General features: G+C 39.1%; 1 protein-coding gene across 3 annotated transcripts in view; it reads right to left on the bottom strand.

Annotated features, from left to right (window-relative positions):
• FTO (FTO alpha-ketoglutarate dependent dioxygenase) overlaps nucleotides 1-22,069 on the bottom strand; it is a 395,157-nt gene that overhangs the window by 213,975 nt on the left and 159,113 nt on the right. For all 3 annotated transcript variants that reach the window (XM_047078416.1, XM_047078419.1, XM_047078418.1), the window contains one exon: nucleotides 3,148-3,227. In XM_047078416.1, the coding sequence (XP_046934372.1) occupies nucleotides 3,148-3,227 (80 nt within the window). The remainder of the gene's footprint in view (nucleotides 1-3,147; nucleotides 3,228-22,069) is intronic.

Genomic DNA, 22,069 nt, shown 5'->3' with positions numbered 1-22,069 from the left:
ATAGATTTCTTCCCTGATTAACTAAAACGAATTTCAGAACATCGCTTCCTTAAGACAGTCTGTTTCCTACATATTTTGAATAGGCAGAAAATTGCAAATCATTTTGTTTGGCACAGGTGAAACAAGAAAGAAGACATTTATAAAGTAAGTGAGGGCTATAATGCTGCATGGATTTCCCCCTCTTCTATCGAGGGAAACAGCAATGTAACTTTCATGTCAGAAAAAAAGTCTCTTCCCTCTTTTATTACTGAAAACAATAATATATCATGAAATAAGAATTTCTAAGTAAGATAAAAACATGATCCTGTCATCTTTCCCTATTTTCATTATTTTCATTGCACGTGAGTCTTTGTCCACACAGTTGTGACCAGTCAGTACACAACAGTGTATATTCTGTTTTTCTCTGTATGTAAGTATTCAAAACTACCATTTTCAATGATTGCTCATTGAGCTGATAATTTAATTAAGGAGTCATGTACTACAAAGGCACCGAAGTTCTGCCCAACTTTTCACTACTCTTAATCACTCTAAACATCTTTGTATGTATATAGATACAAACATATATACACATATAAATATATACACATACATACAAATACACATACACATACATACATACATACATATACATATATACTTCTTTTGAATGGTTTCCTAGGTTTGAGTCAAAAGAAAATAGTGTTATGAGATCAAAAATATGAGTATTTTTATGGTAGTTGAACACATCCCCACATAGTTCACCAAAAAGTATGCCGATTAGAAAAACTTCCAGAACTATATGAATGTATGTTTCACTGTAACTTTACCAGCATTGATCATCAGCAGTTCTGACTTTCCACGGAAATAAAAAATCACCTTAAATGATGAGTTTAAAAATAAAATGTTAATTGAAACACAGCCACACTCCTTTGATTCCATATAGTTTCTGGCTTCTCTGGAGTTACAATGGCAGAGCTGAGCAGTTGCCCCAAGATCTTACGGCCCATGGGCCACGGTTTGCTGACCTGATCTATACTTCAGAAAGCAAGATAGTCACATCGTTCACATCGGATGTGTCTAATTAGTAAAAAAATATATCTTGTGGCTTGAACTGAAGTGCAGAGATTATAAAAGGCCTAGATTTGAGATACTGGTTTTCTCCCAATAGCATTACCATATATCCCCACCTCCCTATTTAAAAGTTAATTAACGCTCGCGATGTTGCCTAAAAATGAGAAGATACAAATACAGCTGTGACTAAGCAGAAAATGCTAAACCTCAGGATATTCTGAAAGCACTGCTACTCTAATAAAATTGGTCTGCCTGGAAAAAAAGGAAATAAGACTACAGGGGGACTGTTCAAACCGTACTCTGGCAGGCCCCTTTTGGAGGTCTGTGTAGGTACGGACTTTTTTTATGGCAGGAGGTGGAGGAGGAGAGTTTTAGTCGCTTACTTGCATTTGCCTGCTGGACCGCTCCACGGGGCAGCTCCAACCCAGCCTGTTCAAAACCGAATGCACTATCGTCTTCCCCTAATGTCTTCAACGGCCATTTCTACTAATGGTAATGGCATCCCTAAATCACCCAGGCTTGAGAGTTGGCCAAGAGCCTGGCACACGGAAAGCATCGAATAAAGAGTTAATTCGTTCATTCTCGCATTCATTCTTATGTTCCTCCCTCCACTCAGACAGTCCTGCCATCGTGGCAACTTCCTGAGAGAACTTACTTTTAGGTCTCTAAGATAAGCACCTGTGTGTCTTTTTGTTTGGTATCTGTCTCCCTGACTCACATGCAAGTTCAACAAAGGTAGTGGCCAGGGTTGTCATGCTGATGATTCCATCTCTCAAGCCTGGAATGCTGCTGAATGCACAACAGGCACCCAAGTATGTACATATGTGTGTATGTATGTATGTATGTATGTATGTTTTTAATGTTTATTTTTTAATGTTTATTTATTTTTGAGACAGAGAGAGACAGAACATGAGCGGGGGAGGGGCAGAGAGAGGGGAAGACACAGAATCTGAAACAGGCTCCAGGCTCCGAGCTGTCAGCACAGAGCCCGACGCGGGGCTCGAACTCACGAGCTGCGAGACCATGACCTGAGCCGAAGTCGGAGGCTCAACTCAGGTGCCCCTTGGCACTCAAATATTTAGATGAGTGAATAGAAGAGAGGAGAAAGGGACATGAGGAAGGCAGGAAAGAATGTCTGATGGGCTGGCTGGCATCTTGATTGAGTAGACACTCGTGCCCGCTCTGTCCCATAGCAACGTGGCCAGTTCACGAGAAAAGCTATGGACTTAACAAAAGACGTGCCACTGCCTTGCAGACTCAGTCTCAGGACTGAAAAGGTCTTGTGCTTGTGTTTCCCTGCTACTTTGTTGTATCCCTTCTGCCCAACTTCGCACCCTGATCCCCCTGTGGTATGATGAAAAGTCAACCTACAAAGCAAAAGCATAGGTAACAAGTTTGGATACGAGGTCAACTTGTCGTCCTTCTCATGATTATTCGCCTGCTCTATGGAACCCTTCTTAACTGATCACTTAGTACCCCAGGGTGACTATTCAGAGTTTTTCCTCACCTCTTAGGTTACCATTCTGAACTGGTCTAATCAGCTGACCATCAGCCACTGCAAGTGGTGGCAGAATTGAGCAATAAAGTCTGGGTTAGGAACACAACTGGGGAGCTCAGAAATTCCTTGGCACACTGTAACTTTCTCCTTAATTTACATTCACATGCCCAGAAGCCTGACCAAAAAGTTAAGGGAAATGTAAATTCCCAGCCATCAGAGCCAGTCACAGCTAACACATGCACAAGCACACAAATCCACCCCATTTCCTGCTGGCCATCTCCTGTCCTTGACCTTGACAGATACAAACCCCTTAGAAAATCTCTAACTAGGAACACCTGCCGATGATGTTTTACCTTCTCCAAGAAACATAACCCCAAAGAAGCAAAATACACTTATCCCGTGCTGTGAGTACACTTTTTTTAAAAACTGTATCCAACACAACCCAAAGCTGAAAAAGCAAGTAAATAAAGGCTCAAGTCAAGTTCGATGGAAGCAATTTTCCTATCAAATACTCTTCCAAAACTCTATGTGAAATTGCTCATTCCAACCACTACTGTCACATCCAATTAAGTTTGAAACACATTTTTATTTACACTTACCTCTGCCACTCGGTGGGTGGAACTAAATCGAGGTGGTAAACCAGCCAAAACGCAGTGTTGGTGGGTGGCATTGAGATCATCTGTAGGAAAAATACCAAAAATTAAAAAAAATAAAACCACACACACACATGCACACGTACACACACATTTATTAGTCACTATAATAAACCATTCAACAAAAATACAACGTAAACAGTAAATCCGTTATTCAACAACAACAACAGCCAGGGAATTAACACCTACTTTGAATTCTTTAAACCATTAGCTATAACTGGGATGACTTTGTATGTGCGTAAGTATTACGGATAGACATCAAAACCATGACATGCCCAAGAGTAAAAGGGGATGTTAATTATTCGAGGACAACAAGTATAAACCAGGACGGTCTTTAGCAAACAGTACATATGGCTACCCTATTTATGTGTGGTCTTATAATGCCCTCTCACCACTAAGTTTACTATTTATGAACTTTCTCTTTCTCATGATACATTCTATCCATGCCTTTAGATAATAAGCCAATTTTTTTTTTTTTTTACATTATTTGGGGTGGAACAGCTTTCATCTGAAAATCTGCCTCTTTCTCTCCCCAATCAAAATATCAATTTTGCCCTAACAATTTTCCAGGCAAAAAACCAACCAACTCAGCAGTTGCAAAGTTTTGGCACTCAGAACAGAATTCAAGCCTATGGATTCACAACCCAAGAATGGAGTAGGTGGTGAATTCATCAGTTGAAAAATAAGCTTAAAACCACATGCAGTGGAAGAAAACCAATGGCCAAGTTGCTGCATATTCTAAGAAATGATGCCACAAGTCAGGCAAAAAATCTCTATCACCTCTGCTTAGGACATCACTCCCTCTATTACAAAGAAGAGAACTGAACAGTACTATCTATTCCCCAGCAGTGTATGATTTCCCAGATGGGCAACAGAGGCTTCTTACCAAGATACCAAGACCCACAATGATTTATACTAAAAGACAAAGACCACCACACCCCTTACGTGTCAGGAAAATTAACTTCTAAACAAAATAACGGAAATGTGAAATGTCAACTGAAGGGCTCCTGCTTCTGAACATTCTGGAAGAACAGTGAGAAGGTCTGCCTTCCTACCTGAAGCAACTATTAAAGGGACCAAAACTAGGAAACAAAGGTTTCTGACACTGGAAAACAGAGAAAGATATAATCCCCAGGATAGAAAAATAAAATAGGTGAGCCCTAAAATTGCCCTAGCTTACAACCCGGAACGGTTTCGAAACCAGAATAGAGAGTGGGGAGTCAGACAGAACCCAGAGTTTTCAGTTTTCCTTCTTGCTGAGTTGTGAGGACAGAAACTGGAGCTTAGGAAGCCCAAGGCAACGAGGATATGTACAACAGAACACTGGAATAGAAGAATCTGCACGGACAGAAAACAAGTGGACATCGGCGGAAGGGTTCCTTCAAGTCTCTGGCTGAGCACTGACAAGGGCGTGTGTGAATGAAAACTTCCCAAGGACAGAAGAAGAAGCACCAGCAAACAATAGGCTGAACAAATGTCAGAGCTCACACAGGGCTGGGGAGGTTTTGTGTTCTCAGCAGCTAGAATGGCTCCTGCTACGTGAGAGAATGGATAGAGTCCTTGGAAAAGCATCACCTTAGTAGTAGGGCTATATTACTGCTGTGTCAAAGATCCACTTACAGCTTAAAAGCAAGCCTCCAAATGATTCAAGTTATTCCAAATAATTTAATTAGTCACTAGAGCAAAGTCCAATGCTATTGAAAAGAATTTAACAAAATCAGACACCAAACAAAATTCACAATATCCGGCATCCATTCAAAAAGTAACAGAGAAGAGGGGTGCCTGGCTAGCTTAGTTGGCAGAGCATGCAATTCTCAATCTCAGGGTTGTAAGTCCAAGCCCCACGTTGGGTGTAGAGATGACTTAAAAGTAAAACCCTATAAAAACAAAAAAGTAGGAGAGGAGAAATGAAAGACATACATGACACATAGGTACATATAAGATATATAGGCATATATAGGTATATATAAGAAATACTCATATATTTCTTTTCTTTCACATATGTATCTTTCATATATATAAATAAATGAAATGAAGCTATAAAGATGAAAAATGTAGTCTTTGGAATTAAAAAAAAAAACATACACTGAATTAGATTAACAGCACTTCTGGCACTGCAAAAAAAAAAAAAAAAAAATCAGTGACCTAGAATACACAGAAATAGAAACCATCCAAAACTGAAGCATAGAGAGGAAAAAGACTACAGGTAACTGAAAAGGCATCAATGACCTGGGATACTATTTATCAGTTTAACGTAAATGTAATTGGATTCTCAGAAGGGGGAGAATGATAGAAAAAAAATATTTATCTGAAGAAATGATGGCCAAAGAGAAAAATCAGAACAAAGAACAAGGGCAACAAACAGAAAACATTAACAAATAAGGCAACTATTAAATCAATTATATTAGGGTCGCCTGGGTGGCTCAGTTGATTAAGTGTCCAACTTCAGCTTAGGACATCATCTCATGGTTCATGGGTTTGAGCCCTGCATTGGGCTTTGTGCTGACAGCTCAGACCCTAGAGCCTGCTTCAGATTCTGTCTCCCTCTCCTTCTGCCCCTCCTCGCTTGTGCTCTCTCTCAAAAATATATAAACATTAAAAAATAAATAAATTATATCAATAATAATTCTCAATGTCAATGGAGTAAGTACACCAATTAAAAGACAGAGATTATCAGAGTGGATGCAAAAACAAAACCCAACTATATGTTGTCCACAGGAAATTCACTTAAGTATAAAGACACATACAGATTAAAAGTAAAGGGATGGAGAAAAAAAAATTCTATGTTAACACTAATCAAAACAAAGCTGGAGTACCTATATGAATTTCAGACAGAGTAGACGTCAAAACAAGGAAATTATCAGGAATAAGAGGGCATTACATAAAGGAGTCAATCCTCCGGGAAGATACAACAATCCTTAATGTGTATTTGCCTTATAAGACAGAGCCAAATTATGTGAAGTAAATCTAATAGAATAGAAAGGAGAAATAGACAAATCCACTATTACAGTTGGAGACTTTAACACTCCCTATCAGACACAGAAAGATCTATTAGGCATAAAATCAGTAAGGACATAGGTGAACTCAAGAATACCATCAATCAACTGGATGTAACTGACATCTACAGACTACCTCATCCAACAAGAGCTGAATACACATTCTTCTCAAGCTCATATGGAACATTCACCAAGAGAGATCACATTATGGACACAACACATACACACACACACACACACGCACACACACACCAAAATTTAAAAGAATAGAAATCATACAATATCTGCTCTCAGACCATAAGAATCAAACTAGAAATCAGTACCATAAAGACAGCTGGAAAATCCCGAAATACTTAAGAGATTAAGCAGCATACTTCTAATTACATGGCCAAAGAAGAAATCTCAAGAGAAATTTTAAAGTATTTTTAACTAAATGAAAATGAAAATACAACATCAAAATTTGTGGGATACAACAAAAGCACTTCAAAGAGGAAAATTTAATACACTGAATGCATATATTACAAAGGAAAGATCCAAACTCAGTAATAAAAGCTTCAACCTTGGGAATTTAGAAAATGGATAGCAAATTAAATCTCAAATAAAAAGAAAAAAATAATTAGAATAGAAATCAAGGAAATCAAAAACAGAATTGACAGAGAAAGTCAATGAAACAAAGCTGGTTCTCTGAAAAGATCAACAAAATCAATAAGCCTCGGTCCAGACTAAGAACAAAAGAGGAAAAACACAAATTATTAATACCAGAAACAAGAAAGGGAACATCACTACAGATCATATGGACATTAAAAGGCTAATAAAGTTATACTATGTATAGCTCTATGCCCACAAATTTGATAAGAGAGATGAAACAGACCAATTCCTTTGAAAGACTAAATCTTCCAAAACTCACATAAGAAAAAGACAATCTGAATAGGCCTATTTGTACTAAAGAATGAATCAAAATTACTAACCTTCCCAAACAGAAAGCTCCAAGCCTAGATGGGTTCACTGGTGAATTCTACCAACCATTTAAGGAAGAAACTATGCCTATTCTTTACAGACTCTTCCAGAAGAAAAAAGTGGAAGGAAGACTTCCTAATTCATGCTATGAGACCAGCGAAACCCTAATACCAAAAGCAGACAGATATTACAAGAAAAGAAAACTACAAATTAATATTCTCAAGAACATGGATGCAAAAATCCTCAAAAAATACAGTATTAGAAAATAGAATCCAACAATGTATATTTTATATACTTTTATATACATCATATACACTTATATGCCACAACCAACTGAAATGTATCCACATATGCAAGGCTGGCTCAATATTTGAAAATCAATATTTTGTCTCCTGTTTGTCCATCTGTTTTTGTTTACAAGGGCTACTCCAAAGAACAAATCAAAGCACACCTGATGCAGGGTACAAAATATTACTACGAGTAGGGTAATAAAATAACCAAAGTCACAACAACAGAGAGCACATAACAATCCCTGAAAAAACACCTCCTGAAGGGCCAGGCCCTGGACAGCATATGATCCGCCTTTAATATAGCAGTGCTCGCAGGTGCAGAGCACACAAGCTTTTAAAATGCATAAGGGACAGAAAACTAGCCAAAATGATGAAACGGAAGAATTCTCCTCAAATGAAACTCCAGGAAGCAGCAACAGCTAATGAATTGATCAAAACTGATTTAACCAATATAATGGAACAAGAATTTAGAATAATACTCACAAAATTAATTGCTGGGCTTGAAAAAAGCTATGAAACTTGAAATCGGCCACAAGAAAAAGTCTGGAAAACCTCCAAAAGCATGGAAGTTAAAGAACACCCTACTAAAGAATGAATGGGTCAACCAGGCAATTAGAGAAGAAATTAAAAAATACATGGAAACAAATGAAAATGAAAATACAACAATCCAAACACTTTGGGATGCAGCAAAGGCAGTCCTGAGAGGAAAATACATTGCAATCCAGGCCTATCTCAAGAAACAAGAAAAATCCCAAATACAAAATCTAACAGCACACCTAAAGGAAATAGAAGCAGAACACCTAAGACATCCCAAACCCAGCAGAAGAAGAGAAGTAATAAAGATCAGAGCAGAAATAAACAATATAGAATCTAAAACAACAGTAGAGCAGATCAATGAAATCAAGAGTTGGTTTTTTGAAAAAATAAACAAAATTGATAAACCTTTAGCCAGGCTTCTCAAAAAGAAAAGGAAGAGGAACCAAATAGATAAAATCATGAATAAAAAATGGAATTATTACAACCAGTCCCTCAGAAATACAGGCAATTATCAGGGAACACTATGAAAAGTTTTATGCCAACAAACTGGACAACCTGGAAGAAATGGACAAATTCCAAAGCACCCACACACTTCCAAAACTCAAACAGGAAGAAATAGAAAATTTGAACAGACCCACAACCAGTGAAGAAATTGAATCAGTTATCAAAAATCTCCCAACAAATAAGAGGCCAGGACCAGATGGCTTCCCTGGGGAATTCTACCAGACATTTAAAGCAGAGATAATACCTATCCTTCTCAAGCTGTTCCAAAAAACAGAAAGGGAAGGAAAACTTCCAGATTCATTCTATGAAGCCAGCATTACTTTGATTCCCAAACCAGACAGAGGCCCAGCAAAAAAAGAGAACTACAGGCCAATATCCCTGATGAATACTGATGCAAAAATTCTCAACAAGATATGAGCAAATCGAATTCAACAGCATATAAAAAGAATTATTCACCCTGATCAAGTGGGTTTCATTCCTGGGCTACAGGGCTGGTTCAATATTCGCAAATCAATGTGATACATCACATTAATAAAAGAAAAGATAAGAACCATATGATCCTGTCAATTGATGCAGAAAAAGCATTTGACAAAATTCAGCATCCTTTCTTAATAAAAACCTTTGAGAAAGTCGGGATAGAAGGAACATACTTAAACATCATAAAAGCCATTTATGAAAAGCCCACAGCTAATATCATCCTCAATGGGGAAAAACTGAAAGCTTCCCCGAGATCAGGAACACAACAGGGGTGTCCACTCTTACCGCTGTTGTTTAACATAGTGTTGGAAGTGCTAGCTTCAGCAATCAGACAACAAAAGGAAATCAAAGGCATCCAAATTGGCAAAGATGAAGTCAAGCTTTCACTTTTTGCAGATGACATGATACTATACATGGAAAACCCAATAGACTCCACTAAAAGTCTGCTAGAACTGATATATGAATTCAGCAAACTTGCAGGATACAAAATTAATGTACAGAAATCAGTTGCATTCTTATACACTAATAATGAAACAACAGAAAGACAAAGAAACTGATCCCATTCACAACTGCACCAAGAATCATAAAATAGCTAGGAATAAACCTAACCAAAAATGTAAAAGATCTGTATGCTGAAAACTATAGAAAGCTTATGAAGGAAATTGAAGAAGATACAAAGAAATGGAAAAACATTCCATGCTCATGGATTGGAAGAATAAATATTGTTAAAATGTCAATACTACCCAAAGCTATCTACACATTCAATGCAATCCCAATCAAAATTGCACCAGCATTCTTCTCGAAGCTAGAACAAGCAATCCTAAATTTTGTATGGAACCACAAAAGACCCCGAATAGGCAAAGTAATATTGAAGAAGAAAACCAAAGCGGGAGGCATCACAATCCCAGACTTTCACCTCTACTACAAAGCTGTAATCATCAAGACAGCATGGTATTGGCACAAAAACAGACACATAAACCAATGGAATAGAATAGGGACTCCAGAATTGGACCCACAAAAGTATGGCCAACTAATCTTTGACAAAGTAGGAAAGAGTATCCAATGGAAAAAAGACAGTCTCTTTAACAAATGGTGCTGGGATAACCGGACAGCAACATGCAGAAGAATGAAACTAGACCACTTTCTTACACCATTCACAAAAAATAAACTCAAAATGGATAAAGGACCTGAAGGTGAGACAGGAAACCATCAAAACTGTAGAGGAGAAAGCAAGAATAAAACCTCCCTGACCTCAGCTGCAGCAATTTCTTACTTGACACATCTCCAAAGGGAAGGGAATTAAAGGCAAAAATGAACTACTGGGACCTCATGAAGATAAATAGCTTCTGCACTGCAAAGGAAACAATCAACAAAACTGAAAGGCAACCAACAGAATGGGAAAATATATTTGCAAATGACATATCAGACAAAGGGCTAGTATCCAAAATCTATAAAGAACTCACCAAACTCCACACCCGAAAAACAAATAATCCAGTGAAGAAATGGGCAGAAAACATGAATAGACACTTCTCTAAAGAAGACATCCAGATGGCCAACAGGCACATGAAAGGATGCTCAACGTCGCTCCTCATCAGGGAAATACAAATCAAAACCACACTCACATACCACCTCACGCCAGTCAGAGTGGCTAAAATGAACAAATCAGGAGACTATAGATGCTGGAGAGGAGGTGGAGAAATGGGGACCCTCTTGCACTGTTGGTGGGAATGCAAACTGGTGCAGCCACTCTGGAAAACAGTGTGGAGGGTCCTCAAAAAATTAAAAAGAGATCTACCCTATGACCCAGCAATAGTACTGCTAGGAATTTACCCAAGGGATACAGGAGTGCTGATGCATAGGGGCATTTGTACCCAATGTTTATAGCAGCACTTTCAACAATAGCTAAATTATGGAAAGAGCCTAAATGTCCATCAACTGATGAATGGATAAAGAAATTGTGGTTTATATACACAATGGAATACTACTTGGCAGTGAGAAAGAGTGAAATCTGGCCTTTTGGAGCAATGTGGATGGAACAGGAGAGTGTTATGCTAAGTGAAATAAATCAGACAGAGAAAGATAGGTACCATATGTTTTCATTCTTATGTGGATCCTGAGAAACTTAACAGAAGACCATGGGGGAGGGGAAGGAAAAAAAAAAGTTAGAGAGGGAGACAGCAAAACCATAAGAGACTCTTAAGACTGAGAACAAACTGAGGGTTGATGGGGGGTGGGAGGGAGGGGAAAGTGGATGATGGGCATTTAGGAGGGCAGTTGTTGGGATGAGCACTGGGTGTTGTATGGAAACCAATTTGCCAATAAATTTCATATTGGAAAACAGAAAATCAATTAATATAATCCATCACAGCAACAGGCTAGGGAAGAAAAATCACATGATCATACCAATAGGTGCAGAAAAAAACATTTGACAAAATCCAACACAAATTCATAACAAAACCTCTCAGTAAACTAGGATTAAAGAATAACTTCTTCAATGTGATAAGGAACATGTACAAAAAAAGTATGATGTAGCTAACATCATACTTAAATTTGATTCCTCAATAAGATTGGGAACAGGGAAAGAATGTGTCTTTTCACCACTCCTTTTTTTTTTTTTTAATATTTACTTATTTATTTTGAGAGAGAATGTACACACGCAAGTGGGTCAGGGAAAGAAAGAAAGAGAGAGAGAGATTCCCAAACAGGCTCTGTGCCGTCAGCACAGTGTCCAATGTGGGGCTCAAACTCATGAACTGTGAGAATCACTTGAGCTAAAATCAAGAGTCAGATACTTACCCAACTGAGCCACCCAGGTGCTCCCACCACTCCTTTTCAATAGCACAATGGAAGTGCCAGCTAATGCGATGAGACAAAAAGAGAAGAGGAGAGGAGGGGAGGGGAGGGGAGGGGAGGGGAGGGAAGGGAAGGGAAGGGAAGGGAAGGGAAGAGAAGAGAAGAGAAGAGAAGAGAAGAGAAGAGAAGAGAAGAGAAGAAATAAAACTGTCCTTCAAAAAATTTTTTTAACATTTATTTATTTTTGAGACAGAGAGAGACAGAGCATGAACGGGGGAGGGTCAGAGAGAGGGAGACACAGAATCTGAAACAGGCTCCAGGCTCTGAGCTGTCAGCACAGAGCCCGATGCGGGGCTTGAACTCACAGACCGCGAGATCATGACCTGAGCCGAAGTCGGCCGCTCAACCGACTGAGCCACCCAGGCACCCCTAAAACTGTCCTTATTCATAGGTGATATGACTGTCTGTAGAAAATTCCAAGTGAACTGACCCAAAAAACCCTCCTGGAATTAATAAGCAATTTTAGCATAGTTGCAGGATATAAGGGTAACATATAAAAGTCAATCACTTTCCTAACAAATAAGTGGAATTTGAAAGTAAAAACCCATTACCAATTACATTAGCATTCCACCAAATAAAATACTTAGATATAAAACCTAACAAAATATATATAAGAATTTACATAAAGAAGACCAAAAATTCCTGATGAACAAAATCAAAGAACTGATGAATGGAGAGATATTTCATGTTCATAGACAGGAAGACCAATATCGTCAAATTGTCTATTCTTCCCAACTTGACCTATAGATTCAATGCAATCCCAATCAAAATCCCAGCAAGTTATTTTGTGGATACTGACAAACCAATTCTACAGTTTATACAGAGAGACAAAAGACCCAAAATAGCACACAATATTGAAGAAGAACAAAGTTGGAAGACTGATTTACCCAACTTCAAGAATTCCTGTAGAGCTGCAGCAAGTAAGACGAAGTTTTATTGGCCAAAAGAATAGGCAAAAAAAAAAAAAGATCAATGGAACAGAAAAAAAGAGTATACAGAAAGAGAGCCATTTAAATATGGTCAACAGATCTTTGACACAGGAGCAAAGGCAATACAATGGAGCAAAGATAGTTTCTTCAACAAATGGTGCTGGAGCAAGTGGACATCCACATGCAAAAAAAAAAAAAAAAAAAAAGAATGCATCTAGACACAAACTTTCCACTGTTCCCAAAAATTAACTCAAATGGATCATAGATCTAAACATAAAATGTGTAAGTGCAAAATTCCTAGAAAATAACACAAGAGGAAATCTAGATGACTTCGGGCATGGCGATGACTCTTTGGATACGACAACAAAGGCACAACCCAGGAAAGAAATAATTGATAAACTACACTTCATAAAAATTAAAAACTGTTCTGTGAAAGACACAGTCAAGAGAATAAGAAGACAAGCGGAAGACTGGGGCAAAATATTTGCAAAAGGCAGGCTCAATAAAGCACTGTAATTCAAAATACAAAGAACTCTTAAAACTCAACAACAAGAAAACAAACAACTTCATTAAAGAAATGGGCAGAAGTTCTGAACAGATACACCACCAAAGAAGATATAATGAGAATAAGCATATGAAAGGATGCTCATTATCATTTGTCATGGGATTGCAAATTAAAACAAGATACCACTACCCACCTATGAGAATGGCCAAAATCCACTGATAACTGATTAACACCAAATGCTGACAAAAATAATGGCACAATAGAACACGCATTCATTGCTGGTGGGAACGCAAAAGGATACACGTGGTTTGGAAGGCCGTGTGGTGATTTCTTACGAAACTAAACATGTTCTCATCATAAGAACCAGCAATTGCCCTACTTAATATTCACCCAAATGAGTTGAAAACTTATGTCCACACAAAAACCTGTGAACAGATGTTGACAGCGGCTTTATCAACAACGGCCAAAACTTGGAAGCAACCCACATGTCTGTGAGTAGGTGAACAGATAAACTGTGGCCCATTGAGGCAACGGTGCAATATTCAGCACTACAAAGATGTGAGCTATCAAGTCACGAAAAGAAATGAGGAAACTTAAATACCTGCTACTAAGTGAAAGAAGCCAGTCTGAAAAGGCTGCATACTGTAAGATTCTAACCATAAAGCATTGTGGAAAAGACAAAACTATAGAGAAAATACAAAGCTGCCAGGGGTTGAGTGTGGGGGAGAGGATGAATAGGGTTACAGGGGATTTTTAGAGTAGAAACTATCATGCATGATACTATAATGGGAGATATAGGCCATAACACATTTTTTAAATCCATAAAATATATCCATAAAATATACAACACCAAGAATGAACTCGAATATAAAGTATGGACTTGGGTGATAATGACATGTCAATGTAGGTTAATCAACTGTAATAAACGTCCAATCCGATGCATGATGTAGACAGTGGGAAAGGTTGCATACGCATGGGGACAGAAGTGTAGGGCAACTCTATTTTGTGCTCACTTTTGCTATGAGCCTAAAATGCTATGAAAAGTAAACCCTCTTTTTTAAAACAATGTGAACTGAAAATTCTTCATTCTGTAAGACTCCATAGTTTGCCATCTTGAGACCAACGTACAGTTATAAAATTATATAGTTACTCTCCTAGAGTGTTCTCATGGCAAAGGAAAATACTCATCTGCATCACTTAATTTAATATTTGAATGAGCAACTACTATGCACCAAGCACTATCCTAGGCACAGTGAACAAAACAAAGTCCCTGCTCTCACGAAGGTTACATTTGGTTGGGGAAGACACACAGTGGATAAGTAAACAAGAAATTCAGATACGAGGTGCTATGAAGAAAATACAGGATAATTTACGAAGCATAAGGGTCAGTGGGGGTACACGGGAATAATGTACTACTCTATACAGAACTACCGCTGGGGACGGTTAAGGTGACTCAAGAGCTGAATAATGAGGAGCCTGGCAATGCCAACATGTGGGACGAGAGCATTCCAAGCAGAAGAACGAGCTGAGGCCGAGGCACCAAAGTGGGAACGAGCTCGCTGTACTCGAGACAGTACCATGGTGCTCAGCATGGAAGCAGAAGTTCACCAATTAAAGGGGGTCTCTGATGGTCTGATGGTCATGGTCAGAATTTGAGGTTTAATTCCAGGTACAATGGGAAACCATTAGAAACTTTTATGCAGGGAAGAAATGTGATCCAAGTCTGAGGAGACCACCCTGGCAGCTTGTTGGGAAAGAGAGAGGACCGAAAGGGGCAGGCTTGGAAGCAGGAAGACGAGCAGGGAAACTGCCACCATAATCCACGTGGGAGCTGACAGTGACTCGGACCACGGTGACAGAGGGGGACATGGTGAGTAGTGGAAAAGACAAATTCAGAATGTTTTAGAGAAAAACCAGAAGACCTGACAGTGGATTGGGTAAGGAAAGCAGGGGAGAGAGCAAAATTAAGAGCAATCTTAGGGGTTTTCACAGAAAAAAAGGACGATGAGTAGGTCACAAAACATTCAGATGTTGTGTAAACAATATTACAAAATGCAATGAAGGCTGAATGACCAGTCTCCTTTCCAGTTTGCCCCCTCTAAGGCCTCTGGCTAAGGACGCACCTGAGAATTTCTGGTTAACCTGGACTATTTTGCCTAAAGGGAGTTTCAGAATCAAAAGAACAAAACAAAACAAACAGCAGAGGTTAGAGGAGGTTCCCTAGGCCAGATTCCCATAAAAGGGTGAAATGCATAAATGCCCCTCTCATCTACCCAAACAAAAGCCTCATTGCTCCTATGCTATTAACACTAGCATTCAGGAACATCGTAAAGAAAGAGAAAACATCTTAATGAGCATTTGTTAAGTGGTTTTGTTCCGCTGAAGGGCAACTAGTCTGATGCAGGCCAAGTGACAAACGCAATGTTAGAAGTAATACTCTGAGGCCTGTACCTTTTTTCAAATCCTTGGCAACTTCCTAATCAAACAACCCTTCTGAAATGCTCCCAACTGTCCCTAATCCTTTATGGCTTCTAGGAAGAACCCTGTAATTTTCACCAAAGAGCTTCTAATTTATCTAAACCTCGAAGTCTGTAAAAGTGGCTCCAACTTCATGGTCTATACACCTTAAAGGATATACTAAAGACCATTCTTAGCTTTAAAGAAGACGACTCCTCATAATTTTTAAAAAGAAAACATGAAAGAATGTCTATTTGCCAGCGCTGTTTCAGGATACAGCTAAAAAACTGATGCTATATTCAAGTGGAATCAGAGTTTGTAGAATTCAGTCAACAAAACAAACAGAAAAGAAGCTCTCGCTCTTCTCTGGCTAAATGCTGTGTGCTCTGTCAGTGGGTCAGGAGAGCTCTGGACATTCACTGTAGCATGAAATCTCATCTCATATATAAAAGACCACAGATGCAAAGGCATAATTTCCACTAGGGTGACCGATTCGTGCCCAGGACTTTGCCAGAAATCCCACCTGCTGAGATCCCCTCCCGCACAGACAAACTGGGACGGTTGGTCATCTTAAATCTAACCCAGCCCTGACTTCCTCGGTTTTGTTGACCAGTGTGTTATCGGGGCTATTTCATCCCAAATTTCTTAAAGTAACAATCAGGAGCTTCACTAAAGGCACACTCCTGAGCTAAACAGGCCCAATACTGAAATCCAATCTTCCCAGCTTCACGCAGTCACTGAAGCTTTTCATTCTTACTCACCTGTCCATTCTCATCGCTCAATCTTAATATTTATGACCTTATTTTTCCTAGACATGGGGACATCCATGACTGAGAACATATTCAGAATTTAATAGCCAGCAAAACGGGGGAGGGGAAGCTTCCTGGCAAGATGTCGGTACAGACCCGGGCCTCTCGATCTGCCCCATTCCTAGATTCCCCAAGGAGACGATCAGGGCACTATTCAATGAGGTAAAAACTTTGGTCAGCACTAAATATAAGAGGAAGGTGCTCAGTATGCCAGAAATTGCAAGGGTCTGTGCTGGATACGTTTAGGCGGGATGAGGCAGAGAGGGCGACCCGTGAGTGTCTACTTGGAAAGAGCAGCGTCTTGGTCAATATGGCCAGTGGATCCCAAGGGCAACGCTCACCCTCAAACTCAAAACAACAGGAAGGTATGATGGGCTACAGGGCACCGAGAGGGCAGGCCGCTTGCCTCCTGTGGGGCAGCCTTAAATGCACACAACCTGTGCTTCTCGCAGCCCCCAGAACATGTTGCTGGGATAAGCTGCCACTTTGAGGAGAAGGCCAGGCATCGGTGGGGTAAGAAATTGTACAGAGTGGGTTTGCCGAGCACAGGTCAAAAGGGGTCATGGTTTGCCCAGACTGCAAAGCATCCACACCACAAAGAGACAAAAATGAGGTGCTTAGGACGCTCTAGTTAATGAAATCCCTTATCTGGCCATGTAGGGTACATTTCCTTGCTCTTTTCAAATGAAGGACTTGGCCGGGAATGTACACCCAGTTTTCCAGAAACAATTGCAACGCCAGTTTGCCTAGGAGCTAGGACCTGTTCTGCTTCGGTGAGGAGAAACAGACCTGGAAAAATCACTAGGCTCATGTGAAAACACTGCAGTTCAAAGGGAAGGAACCACTTTGAAACTGTCTCTGCTGCAAAGGTCTGACTCAAACCGATAGGACAATTTTTTTTTTCATAAAATTCTCAATATTTTAAGAAGACACTTGATTCAAGAAGGCACTGTATCTGTAAAAAATGGGGCAAACAGACATGAAGAGGGCACAGTGTGAGGGCAGGAAAGATTGCCTGGAGCTGATTTTTTTTTAATAGTATTACTTCATTTAAAATGATGGAAGATGGAATGAACAGCAGAACACATGCTACAAAAAACTCAAATTATTGAAGGGGAGGAGGGGACTCAAAACATTCTCCTAAACCTGGAGGGAAAATGAAAATTAGTGACAGAAGAGATAAGAAATGAAGGATGAATTCCAGAAGCCACAATATATATAACAGGAATCCTAGAAAGAAAGCAGAAAAAGGACAGACAGATGAAAGAACAATCAAAGAATAGAAGAATATTTTCCAAAATTGTGAAAGAGCCTGACTACACTACAAAATGGTTCTTGAAGTACATAAACATATTCTCTTCAAAAATTAAATATAGGGGGTGCCTGGGTGGCTCACGTGACTCACCTGATTTCAGGTGAAATCAAACTCTTGATTTCAGCTCAGGTCGTGATCTCATGGCTCGTGGGATCGAGCCCTGCGTCGGGCTTTGAGCTGATAGTGTGGAGCCTGCTTGGGATTTTCTCTCTCTCTCTCTCTCTCTCTCTCTCTCTCTCTCTCTCTCTCTCTCTCTCCCTCTCTCTCTCTCTCTCCCTCCCTCCCTCCCTTCTCTGCTCATGTTCTCCTTTTCTCTCAAAATAAACTTTCAAAACATTGAATATAAAATATGACGAATGTTCAAAGAAAAAACATAATCTACCACAATAGACTCAAAATGAAGATGACCTCAGATATCTCTCTAACATCAAATATCAGAGTTCAAGGGGACAATATCCTGAGCTTTAAGGTGGGAAGTCTGTTATGCAAGAATCCTACAGCTACTTACAGAGATAGCAGCATGGAAGGCACAGAAAGTAAGTGAGAGAATACAAAAACTCAGAGAATATGCCACCATTCGTTCCCTTGCCATTAGCCTTCAGGAAAAACTTGTTACAATCTATACTTTATTTAAATAATTAAAAACACTGTATAAGAAGAAAACACAGCAGTAAACTCCTTGACAGAGGTCTTAGCAATGGCTTTTTTAATATGACACCAAGCGCAAAAGCAACGAAAGCAACAAGAAACAAGTGGGGCTACATCAAACTTCAACGCTCTGCACAGCAAAGGAATCCATCAACAAAATGAAATGGCAACCTACGGAGTGGGAGAAAATATTTGCAAATCATGTATCTGATAAGAGGTTAATATCCAAAACATATTAAGAACTCCTACAACTCAAAAGCAAAAAACCAAGCAATCCAATTAAAAATGGGCAGAAGATCTGAATACACACTTCGCTACAGAAGACATCCAGATGGCCAACAGGTACATGAAAAGATGCTGAAGGGGCAGCTGGGTGGGCCAGTCAGTTGAACATTCGACTCTCGATTTCAGCTCAGGTCGTGATCTCATGGTTCGTGAGTTCAAGCCCTGCATCGGGCTCCGTGCTGACAGAGCAAAATCTGCTTGGGATTCTCTGTCTCCTTTTCTGCCCCTCCCCCACCAAATCAATAAACACGCAAAAAAATTAAGCAAAGACGCTCAATATCACTAATCACCAGGGAACTGCTAATTAAAACCACAGTGAGCTATCACCTCACATGTGTCAGAATGGCTATCATCAAACAGACAAATAACAAGTATGGGCCAGGATGTAGAGAGAAACCTTTTGCATTGTTGGTGGCAATGTAAATTAGTACAGCCACTATGGAAAACAGTATGGAGGTTCCTCAGAAAGTTAAAAATAGATTTACTCTATGATCCAAGAATTCCACTTTTTGGTATTTACCCAAAGAAAATGAGAACACTAACTCAAGACAACATACACATCTCCGGGTTCACTGCAGGATTATCTACAACAGCCAAGATATGGAAACAACCTAACTGTCCACTGATGGATGAATGGATAAAGAAACGGTGGTGTATATATGTGTGTGTGTGTGTGTGTGTATAGATATATATACACATATACATACATACATATACATACATACATATACATATACATATACATATGTATATATATACACACACACATATACATATACATATTTATACACACACATATATATACACCACAGTTTCTTTATGTGTGTATATATATATACATGTGTGTGTGTGTGTATATATATGTGTATACAGACATATATACAATGGAACATGCTCTAACCATAAAAAAATATGAAATGTTGGCATTTACAACAACACGGATGGACCTCGAGAGCACTATGCTAAGTGAAAGATGTCAGATAGTGAGAGACAAATACCATATGATCTCATTTATATGTGGAATCTAAAACAAAAACAAAAACAAACAAACAACAAGCTCAACAATACAGAGAACAGACTGGTGGTTGCCTTAGATGGGGCATGGGGAGTGGCAGAAAGGAGTAAAGGGGGTCAAGAGACATAATTTTCTGGTTACAAAATGAAGAAGTCATGGGGATGTAATGTAATGCAAAATTGCTAAGAAAGTAGACCTGTATATTTATCACAAAAAAATACATATTCCTTATAACTACCGTTGACCTTGAAAGTAAAACAGCCAGTTATCTTACCAGCAAAAGTAGTTTATTTGAGAATGGCAGAGGAAGTGCAATTCGGGACCCATGAACTATGGATTTCAGAGAACAAAGAGGCATACCACCTTATAGAGGGAAAGGAGGTGGGAGGGGCTGCTTGAACAAAAGTCCACTGAAAGAAGGTGTTCAGGGTGGTGACAGTTTCTCACTGGCTCAATTGTGGCAGTTTCTCATTGGCTGGGCTGTTGTGGAGCAAAGGGAAAATGTTCCTCACTCTTGCTGGGGCAGTAAATTAACTTCTTCCCGCTGGCACTGGTACTTGAGAATGAGTTGGTAGGGCATGAGAGCTCCCATTTCTGTCTCTTCCCAATTCTATTATAAATGAGCTTTTCTTTATTCAGTTTCACATTACATAAAGTGATAGATGTGAACCAGCCTTACTATGGAGATCATTTCAAAACATATATAAATATGGAATCGTTATGTCATACACCTGAAACTAACATGTTACATTGTCAATTATACCTCAATTTAAAAAATAAACTTTTAGGGGCAGCTGGTGGCTCAGCTGGTTAAGCATCTGGCTCCTGATTTCAGCTCAGATCATGATCTCATGGTTCATGGGTTCGAGCACCACGTCAGGCTCTGCACTGACATCGCAGAGACTGCGTGGGATTCAATCTCTCTCCCCGCCCCTCCCCTGCTTGTGTGCACTCTCTCGCCCCCTCTCACGAATAAACAGTAATAATTAAATAAATAAATCTTTTAAAGAAAAAAAACACATTATGAAAATACCAGTGAGTGTAAATGTAAATACTTTCAAATATGGCTATTTAACGCAAGTATAATAAATCATCATCGTTGCCATCATCATCATCATGTAATGATGCCTCACCTAAAAAATAAATATACATTAAATATCTAAGTCAAAATCCAAAAGAGTATATTAAAAACCTCCTGGGAAGCGAGCAGAAGGGTTAAAAAAAGTAACTGGGAAGAAAAACAAACCACATCTCAACAGAAAAATGGGCAAATCAAGATCAGATGATGGATAGTAATAGAAGTATACAAATGGCGAACAAACATGGAAGATTCTACCTTCTCAATAAATTTAAAAATGCATTTAAAACAGCAGTATGTTATTTGTACTCATTAAAGTGGCAAAATACTTTGAAATTCTAATGCCCAGTATTATCGAGGGTAAGGTAAATGAGGCTGGAGGAAGTACCTGGTAACCACATCTCATACTGCACTGGGAATGGACAATGAAAACGACCTTACAAGTTACAGTCTGACGATATAACATGTACAGTTTTAAAGTAGTTGCACTCTCATCTCACCTAGGTATTCCACTACTGATAATTTTTTCTACAGAAATCACAGCAGCAAAGATATATGTACAAAGATGTTCACGAGAGCAATATGTTTGATATCAAAACACTAGAAATGAATTAAGCAACCAAAAGTAGGGGATTACTATTTAAGCCATTTTCGTTCATTCTTTCTTTAATTTATTTATTTAAATTCAAGGTGGCTAACATACAGTGTAGTACTGGTTTCAGGAGTAGAACCCAGTGATTCATCACTCACATATAACACCCAGTGCTCATCCCAGCAAGTGCCCTCCAAAATGCCCATCACCCATTTAGCTTATCCTCCCACTCACTCCCTTCCAGCAACCCTCAGTTTGTTCTCTGTATTTATAAGTCTCTTGTGGTTTGCCTCCCTCTCTATTTTTATCTTATTTTTCCTTCCCTCTCCCTGAACATAGGTTCATCTGTTTGTTTCTTAAATTCCACATACGAGTGAAATCATGATATCGGTCTTTCTCTGACTTATTTTGCTTAGCATAACACACTCTAGTTCCATCCATGTTGTTGCAAATGGCAAGATTTCATTCTGTTTGATTGCTGAGTGGTATTCCATTGTGTGTGTGTGCGTGTGTGTGTGTGCGCGCGCGCTATATATATATTATATGCCATATCTTCTCTATCCATTCACCAGTCGATGGACGTTTGGGCTCTTTCCATAATTTGGCTATTACTGATAGCGC

This window comes from Lynx rufus, unplaced genomic scaffold (assembly GCF_022079265.1).
Source record: "Lynx rufus isolate CCGP_SWC_20201006 ecotype Redwood Valley unplaced genomic scaffold, mLynRuf1.p SCAF_16, whole genome shotgun sequence".
NCBI classification, from domain to species: Eukaryota; Metazoa; Chordata; class Mammalia; order Carnivora; family Felidae; genus Lynx; species Lynx rufus.
This window is presented reverse-complemented; position numbering and strand designations above follow the sequence as displayed.